The sequence below is a fragment of the Hevea brasiliensis genome, chromosome 11 (genome assembly GCF_030052815.1).
Source record: "Hevea brasiliensis isolate MT/VB/25A 57/8 chromosome 11, ASM3005281v1, whole genome shotgun sequence".
In the NCBI taxonomy this organism is placed as follows: Eukaryota; Viridiplantae; Streptophyta; class Magnoliopsida; order Malpighiales; family Euphorbiaceae; genus Hevea; species Hevea brasiliensis.
In genome coordinates, this window is record NC_079503.1 from 52,836,878 (window position 1) to 52,845,858 (window position 8,981).

General features: G+C 33.8%; 1 protein-coding gene across 5 annotated transcripts; it reads left to right on the plus strand.

Annotated features, from left to right (window-relative positions):
• Window positions 1–330: 330 nt before the first annotated feature.
• LOC110631567 (YTH domain-containing protein ECT1) lies at window positions 331–4,972 on the plus strand. 5 transcript variants are annotated; one of them, XM_021779437.2, is made up of 10 exons: window positions 331–679; window positions 1,069–1,136; window positions 1,343–1,505; window positions 1,633–1,709; window positions 2,423–2,854; window positions 2,937–3,087; window positions 3,172–3,458; window positions 3,560–3,772; window positions 3,873–4,028; window positions 4,493–4,972. In XM_021779437.2, the coding sequence occupies exons 1-10, from the start codon at window positions 646–648 to the stop codon at window positions 4,550–4,552; spliced, it is 1,641 nt and encodes a 546-aa protein (XP_021635129.2). In that variant the 5' UTR covers window positions 331–645; the 3' UTR covers window positions 4,553–4,972. The 5 variants fall into 5 exon arrangements, with proteins under 5 accessions (XP_021635129.2, XP_021635127.2, XP_021635128.2 ...); XM_021779435.2 differs by having other exon boundaries at window positions 332–679; window positions 2,937–3,458; XM_021779436.2 differs by having other exon boundaries at window positions 334–679; window positions 2,937–3,458; window positions 4,496–4,972.
• The last annotated feature ends 4,009 nt before the right edge of the window (window positions 4,973–8,981 follow it).

Below are 8,981 nucleotides of genomic sequence, written 5' to 3' on the forward strand. Positions count from 1 at the left end.
TTAAATAAAATAGCAAATTTATCCTTAATAGATAGAATAAAATAATAAATAAAGTTCTCGCTTCATAATAAATTTATTAAAAATATAATAAATCATACCTAAAATTTAATGTTTAATTTCTTATTAATCAGGTATACATAAATCTCTAAAAAAAAAGTACGTACATAAATCTATTAACAATTCGCCGTTGTTATATTGGCACTGCTAGAACGGAAGTGTGTCCGACATCAGAATTGCGTGTCACAGTGTCAGCCGTCCACTTCTCCTATTATTTAATTATTTAGTTAATTTTTTTTGAATCTATTTAATTATTTAATTAAAATTTTCTCTTTCTTCTCTTGGCTCTCCTCGTCTGTTCCTCTTCTTCCATTTGCTTTCTTCTTTCTTTCTTTCATTTCAATTTTGTTTCTTTGTTTTCATATTCTAAAGGGAAACTTTTTATTCGATTTTTTAGCTTTAAAACAATACAGCGTCAGTTTCGGATTCGAACAAAGCTATCCATATCTTTTTCTTTTCTTTTCTTTTCCTTTCTTTTCTTGGAAAATAAAGTTGTTACCGATCTGTGTTTCCTATATACGAGGCTGCTTTTAAGGCCGTGTTTGGATCTTTCTATTTACTGCTACTTCATCACTGCTGCTGCAATTAATGGCTGTTCCATCTCTGAAACACTCTCAAAAGCGTAACTACTCCCCTTTCTACAATTAAAAATGAAGTAGTTAGTTTCTTGTGTTTCTAGGATGATTCTATTCAATTAAATTTACTGGATTTTTGTTTACTTGCGTTGCCGTTGGGGGGCTGGTTTCAATTTTTTCAGGGCTAATATTAACGCAATTTACCGGGCTATTAACGATTTTTTTTTTTTTTTTGTTTTTTGGATTTTATCCCCTTAACAATAAAAGAATTTTCAGATCTATTACAAGGTTTGCTCCTGATTGAAGAATCGGTTTAAAAATTTTTTTTTTTAATTTTTTTTTAATTTTTGATATTGTTATTATGGGTTGATTATTGTATTTGTGCTGCTCAATTCTGTTGACCCACTTTGTATAAATCTTTTCTTTCCTGTATCAGCTGTTGAAGAAATGATGAGGAATCTTAAAGTTGATGAAGCTTCCGTAGAACTCACCGATTCTAATATGGTAATTAATCTCCCACTGGTCTTCACCGTGCTCCCATAATTCCATTGGATGATTTCTAATGCCCCATTTGCTTATGTCTATTGGATGCTCAAATTAAATTTCAGTTGGCTTCCTTTTAACTGTGATGTTTCAATGAGATTTTCTTGGATGCCTTTTTGGTTGATATGTGGTTATTTTGCAACTTATGAATCATTTTTATTTTAAAGGTTCCTTCAAAGGATGGGAGCCCTTCAGATGCAACGTCATGTATTTCATCCACAGGAGATGCAACAGTTAGTGTCAAGGAAGGCGATGTAGATCGTGAATCCTTGACAACTGCCCAAGGCTTGCCAAATCCATCATGTGGCTACTATGGATATTTCTATCCAGGTTTGTTTCTAGAGATCAAATATGATATACCGTATTCATCTATGCTTTTTTTTTTCTTTTTTTTTTTTTAAATTTTTAAATCAATTATGGATATATGTTTTCACCTCTTACAATAGTATTTTGCCAGGTTATGATGGCACTTTTGGAGGGCTGGACGACCAAGCATACTATGTGGCTTGTGATGGAATGCAACTTCAATATCCAGTAAGTTTTCTATTCTTTGAAGCAAGTTGTCATTTATTTGTTTTTCATGTGCTCATTTATGCTTCCTAATTGCTGCATGGTTAGTAGGTACCTTACCTCATAACCTTTTTTTGTCATAAAATAGGTAAAAATAAATGTAAATGTTGAAGGAAACTGGCCTTTCTTATTCTGTTTCAAATGCTCATGGACACATGGCATCAAACTGGGCGTTGAATTTTGTGTTTTTGAGATATCTTTCTCTGAGGAGGTTGCAATGTATGAATGGCTGGAATATTTGCAACTGGATTTTCCTTGTGATGAGCAGCCTGTGCATGGTTTTGATTTAACTCTAGTTTGATATTCTTGAATATAAATGAGTGAAAAATATGATTTATTGAAAGGGGACATGAATGCTTTCTATCATGTGTTTTATTGAAAGTTTACAATAGATGAATGCAGAGAGGAATGTTTTAGTTGAGATAGTAGTTCTTAGAGCTAAAGATATGATTCATAAGAATTTTCCATATGATTTTATTCTTTCTTTATTTATTTATTTTTTTAAAAAGGAACTCTTTTGTACCCTTTGTGGAAATTGATAAGCCTTAGCTTATCAGTTTATCATTTTTGGATGCTAGACGTATGTGTTAATTTTGTGCTAGGATACTGTTAAGATTTGCTGTTCCCATTTTGCATTTAATTGTAATTTATCTGACATTCACATATGTTTCATCTAGGTCATGGAAGCAGATAATGGATCTTTGATCTACTTAATGCCAGGAATACACCCAGGTTACAGTCCATACTTACCTGTAAACATGTTTGGCATAGATGGACAGCATGTTGTCCAACAACCATTTCCTTCAAACCCCATGTTACAACCATCAATTGCCCCTGGATATATTCCAACTCCTTTTCTAGTGCCACCACCCTACCTGTGGGATCCATCTGTTTATGTTGGGGAGGGAGCATATGGAAATGGCTATAGTGGAATTGTGGAAATTTCTGGCTCTAAACCTAACATGTCATCTCACAGTCATACCCATGCTCATTCAAAAAATTTATGGACTCCTGACTTTAGTGATTCACTAGAAAATAAGAGCTCCCTTCCGACATTAGATGCATCATCTGGTCATGGCATGCATAACCAGTTAAAATCAGTGGCCAAGGTATTTTAGTCCTCTTCTTTTCAGTTGATTTTGATGAACATCTTTTAGGCTTTACGCCATGTCTGATGTCTCTACATTTCAGTCAGATGTATCACTTGAAGGTTATTTTCCATTGGCCAAGTTTCCACCATATAATCAAGGGAAGGGTGGAGTGCTCTATCCAAACACCCCTGTTAAAGCAAGTGCAAGGGGTTGGAGCAACACTGAAAAGCCAAAAGCAAGAAGCAAGATTGGTAACATTAGCGATTTTGGCTTCCTCAATGAGCAGAATTATGGTCCTAGGACAACTAATGCTAAGGGTTCTTTTACTTTTGGAGGTAATGCTGCTGGATCTTTGGATACTGACGGGAACGGAAACAGTAACAGCCTAACTTCTGTAATTAGGAGGGATCAATATAACCTTCCTGATTTTCCAACCAAATATGATCATGCATTTTTCTTTGTTATCAAATCTTACAGTGAAGATGATATTCATAAGAGCATCAAGTACAATGTGTGGGCCAGTACCCCTAATGGAAATAAGAGACTGGATAGTGCATATCAAGATGCACAAGAGAAAATGGCAGAGAAAGGCAGCAATTGTCCTGTGTTCCTTTTCTTTTCAGTATGTTCTAAGCTTTCTACTAATCTCATGCTTGAGGTGTGGCCGATATAACAATTCATTTTTGTTAAAGCATGATTTCATTATTATCCTCTTGCTTTCAGGTAAATGCAAGTGGCCAGTTCTGTGGAGTAGCCGAGATGATTGGCCGAGTGGATTTCAATAAGAAAATGGATTTCTGGCAACAGGACAAGTGGAATGGTTATTTCCCAGTCAAGTGGCACATTATTAAAGATGTTCCAAACCCACAATTACGGCATATAATACTTGAGAACAATGAGAACAAGCCTATTACTAATAGTAGAGACACACAGGAGGTATACCTCTGACAATTTTTTCAGTGTAGGTGGTATTGGTTTAATTGGTAGTCGTGTTGCTTCCTTGGAAATAATTTTAAAATTTTTATTTCATTTCCAGGTCAGATTTCCACAGGGTATGGAAATGTTAAATGTATTTAAGAACTTTGTTTCCAAAACATCTATATTGGATGATTTTGATTTTTATGAAAGCCGCCAAAAGGTGATGCAAGAGAAAAGGCTCAGGTCATTGGTGACCCATTTGGATCATAATCAGGTTTGCCTTTTCCCTTTTACATCTTTGTTTTTAGACATTAAAAATTAGATCACAAGCCGGTAATGCCAGTTTTAATTTTTTTTTTTCCTCTCATTTGAATATTGTTGATAGTTTTGGTATGTACATATGATGGTAGACCATATTATTTTAACTGAGTTTGGGGAACTAGGAATCATTTTTGCTGTCAAGATCAAATGGCTAATGGGTGAATCTGATGTTAGATTCTGATATTGATTCCTTTTCCTCAAAAAATAATTAAGAATAAAGAGGGGTTCCTTATAAAAATAGGTATGCTGGAACAAGTGGAATGGAATAGGGGGCTTGACTTTATTCTGTTATTAATTTGATCTTCAACTAATTGTCCTTGAGACATGCTCACATGTTTATCTTAGGGATGTGCTGTTCCAAGAAGGTGTTTTGATCTGGCTGTTAGCTTAATTTTTTAAGTTTAACTTATTTGGCAGCAGAAAACAGATGAATTAATCATGGAAGAAACTGAAGCGAGTGACCAAGCAAAAGAATGAAGCATGGTTAAATACTGTTGCTGAAAAGTGAAAACCAGCAATTACATATGAAGCTGTCAAAAGAAAAAAAAAATGGAGGCTGATGCAAATGCCGCCTGGATCGATGCGGAAATTATGGAAAAAAAAATTAAAAAGAAAGTGGGGGCAAAAGAGAGGATATGAAGACCGTATGGTGATTGAATTGAATCTACAATTTTTTTCCAGACGAGATGGTGGCTTGCTGGCAACTAAATCAAGCGTGTTCTATTTCATGTAAATGACCCACTAATTTTAGCCCCAACTTCTTTTTTCTTTTTTTATTTGGATTTTGGTTTTTCTGCTTGCTTTCCTTTACTTGTAGGTGGTGATTATCAAAATGTTGCCATAACCCCCGTGGATTTGGATTTAAAAAAAAAAAAAAGAAATCTTTTAAGTTGTGAAGGGTTTGGATGATATTCGATCAAGTTCTAGGACGTTTATTATTTGGGTTAAAAAAAAAACCCAAATCAAAGTGATCAATTTGGTTTTTTAATATATCAGATTGGTTTTGATTTTTCTCTTTTATCCGGAAATTTATAATTTGATAATTAAATTTTCTGCTAGTTACATTTTAGTTTTTAAATTTAAAATTAATTATTTAATTTATAAATTAAATACTATATAAATGTATAAAATAATTAATTTTTTTTATTAATGAGTGAAATTATTATAATTATTAAAATTATAGGGTTAAATTGAATAATAATAATAATAATAATAAATTTTTATTATTTAATTAATTTTTGCTTAGTTAGTGTATATATAAATATCATGTCCAGAATCTAAAAACAAAAATATCAATTTTGTATGAATTTAATAAAAAAAGAAGGTACAATCTCTATTATGGAGATTCAAGAGCTTCAGAGCTTGTTCTTAAATTTGTGGGAAGACCTCTTCGATTTGAGGAAAACGAAGCAGTAATTAAGTGCGCAAATCCAATCCAATTTCAAATTGCAATAACACTTCTTATCTAAAAAAAAAAAATTAACGCTTCTTTTGATATATGGATTCTAATACAAATAGGAATTAAACTTCACTATTTAGGCAATGCAAATATTCAATCCCTATATATGTTGTATAGAATTCTCGCATTCACGTCACCTGCAGAATATTATGCCAAAAATAAATGAAGCCTTTGAGAAAGCACAGGAAGGAGAGTTTACTGCTTTAATTTATATTGTCCAACAATCCTTCAATTAACGAATTGAAAAGGTAGTCTCATCTACACGTGCAGCTTGAATCAATTGATTTTTGTTTTTTTTTGTTTTTTTTTTTAATTCCTGACTTTCAACTTGATGTTCCGTCTGCCCATACATTTCATGGTTCCTTCAATTTTTCTTCTCTTTTGGAAATTGGAGTTGGTTTGCCCGTACTTACGCCTTTAGTGCTATCCTTGGCACGTATTTGATGTCATATGCTTCAAGGATGACAGACCATGCTGCTAAATGTCCAAACATCTTTGGTCTGTGTAAGATCTTTTGTAGTGGGTAATTTGTTTGAACTTCGATGGTATGAGCTTCAAAGTAAGGCTTTAATTTAGTTGCCGTTGATAAGACTGCATAGGCGAGCTTCCCCAAGATTGGGTAATTCAGTTAAGATCCTTTTAGTACTTGACTAGTGTAGTATATTGACCTCTGCTCGCCTTCTTATTCTTTCACGAGAACCAAGCTAATGGTCTTCTTAGTTACTGCAAGATAAAGAAACAGTACCTCGCCTGATTTTGGTGAAACAAATAATGAAAGGGATGATAAAAATTATTTTAATTAGTCAAAGGCTACCTGACATTCATCTATTAATTTGAAGTTATTTCTTGCTCTTAAATCTCTGAAAAATGGCAGACATTTTCTAACTGAGCATCCGTTCAGTTGTTAGACTTCCTTAATGTTGCTCGGAGGTTGCATGTCGATGATTGCTCGAATTTTTTCAAGATTTGCCTATATCCCTCGTTCAGATGTCATGAAACCAACCAAGGAACTTGTTTGCTCTCACTCTGAATGTACATTTGTCCAGGTTAAACTTCATTCCTGCTTTTTCTAATACATCGAATGCCTCAGTTGTGACGCCCCTTACCCGTATACTGTATAGCTGAGCAAGAAGTGCCACATTCGGTGCCGGAGCACCCTATCTTATCTTATCATGTCCATTGTAAATTTTAATATCATTTAAAAACAGGTAATCTAGGTGTAGAATTTTTTTTTTGTAACGTATTTCTGTGGAGATCCGGACAGAGCCTCCTCTGTTTTGTTAGCATTTGGCGGGTTCCACTAATTACCTATTAACATGTTCATATTCATTTCACACATTTCTATATCATATTCTATTATATCATATCATTCACAATTATTTATGAGATCTCAAAAGGTATTGTCTATTGCATTCATATAGAAATTTATAGATAATAATTTATAAGTTTACTTACAATCTAAAAGTTTAATTGCAATCTAAAATGAAATACATCATGTGTTTATGTACAATGAACAAAAGAACAAAAGTTAGACATATATGGGCCCTACCAACAAAATTACAACTGTTGAGGTGGCTAGTAAACACTGACAAAACTGATTGGCCTTTGTATGAGCACTACTGCTGTGACTGCTGGGACTGGTCTCCAGTACCTATGCGATGGAAAACCAATGCGCTAAGCATAATGCTTAGTGGTACATAATTTATAATGACAACAACTAAACAATTGAAATAATAATTCTATATGACAATTCATAATTTCTAGGTCTTTTATATTTTTATTGCACTTTGGAACAATTGAAATTATAGGGATATTTTCTTTTTACTTATTGTATATTAAGTCTTAATTAATCATTATCAGTACCCAAGAACCTATAACAGATTATAAAAACTGGATACATGGGAGTATACTAGTTAGACAACCATATGTCTATCCAGTGTACGTCGGTCATGTAAGGCATGAGGCCTACGGGTAGGCATTTAAGCCAGATATAATATTAGGCACAATGGCCAACGATCTCCACAGAAATTGTTTTCCTATGTCTTGTGGTCACTTATAATTTTTAATAACAAATTTTCAAGTTTTGTGAAATTATTTATGGCCAATTAACTGACCAGGACTCATGTACCCTATGCCAACAGGAGTTCAGTTCAGGTCAGTGACTGCAGGTCAACTTTTGAGGTTCTTACATTCATAATTTGAGGAAGGTTTCTAAAACAAAGTTGGAGCCCTATTTCTTAGGTTTCTGGAAAGGTATGGCTCATCACAATTGGATTTTTCTAGTGGGAGATATGACTAAAAGACTGTTCTGGGGTCAAATGAAGTTTGGTCAGATTCCAGGTATTGATGTATTGACTTATTCTAACAATTTAAGCTAGTTCTCTTGATTTCTGGATTTTAGTCAAAATACTAATTTTTTAGATCTATGTCTTGCCACTGGTTTCATTTCATTTGAATTCTTGTAGACCAAGTTATGGCCATTTTGCCAAATTTATGTCCAGCAGTTTCTAGGCAACCTAGTTCTGGATAGTTTTGTGACCCAACTTGAGCCAGCAATTTGGTTTGGTTTAAGGCATTTTGGGTTCTATGGTCTTCATGAAAATTTTAGCCCTATGTCTTGTAACACCCCTATACGCATAGCTATGTGTAATTTACTGTTCCGGTTACCAGTGTCGGTCCGGACAATTAAAGGGATTAGAACCACAATTAAGTCACCTAAAAAAGCCCTGAATGGAAATAAATAGTGATTACCAGATGGTTAAGTATAAATAAGAAAAACAAAGTATAAAAAGTTAAATGAGCTGATGGTCACAACGATGGGCGACCTTCCTGGGAAGTGACTGCGAGGTCAGTCATAACCCTAATTTTGAACGGGAAATTGTGACGCTGATGTCCTAAAGACTATTACAAACCTAGTGGAAAAGAGAAAATCATAGAAAAGAGCTGATAAGTAGGTCAAATAACTAGGTCAAGGCTCTAGAAGAAATATCAGATTATTTATAAATCGGATCAAACCGGCGAGGGGTAAATTGGTCAATTCACCCCTAGAGGTGACTCCTGACCTAACTGTCCAATAAAATTTGAGAAATGAAAATTTTAAAACATATAATTAAATTAAAGAAGTGAAGAAAAAGAAAGAAAAGAAAAAGAAAAGAAAAAGGATTATTACATCATGGTGACATCACCCAACTTACATCACCCATGGCATCATAAATGGATTTTTAAATTTGTTGAAAATTTGACTAAGTCAAATAAGACATAAAAACATAAAAATTAAAAGAAAAAAATAATTTCTTCTTCTTCCCACCGTTTGGCCGAATCCCTTCCCCACTCCCACCTCCATTAAAGCTTGGTTTCAAGCTTGATTCCCATGAGTTAACCCTAAAATTCCCAAATTTCTCCCATAAAACTTACTTTGGCAAGTAGACAAGAAGAATTGAAAAAAGA

What these genes read in the sequence shown, in the direction of transcription:
- LOC110631567 (XM_021779435.2), top strand. Translation starts at nt 646, where the DNA reads ATGGCTGTTCCATCTCTGAAACACTCTCAAAAGC. An exon ending in TCTGAAACACTCTCAAAAGC is followed by an intron (nt 680 to 1,068) that starts GTAACTACTCCC and finishes TTCCTGTATCAG; the next exon opens with CTGTTGAAGAAATGATGAGG. An exon ending in GAATGCAACTTCAATATCCA is followed by an intron (nt 1,710 to 2,422) that starts GTAAGTTTTCTA and finishes TGTTTCATCTAG; the next exon opens with GTCATGGAAGCAGATAATGG.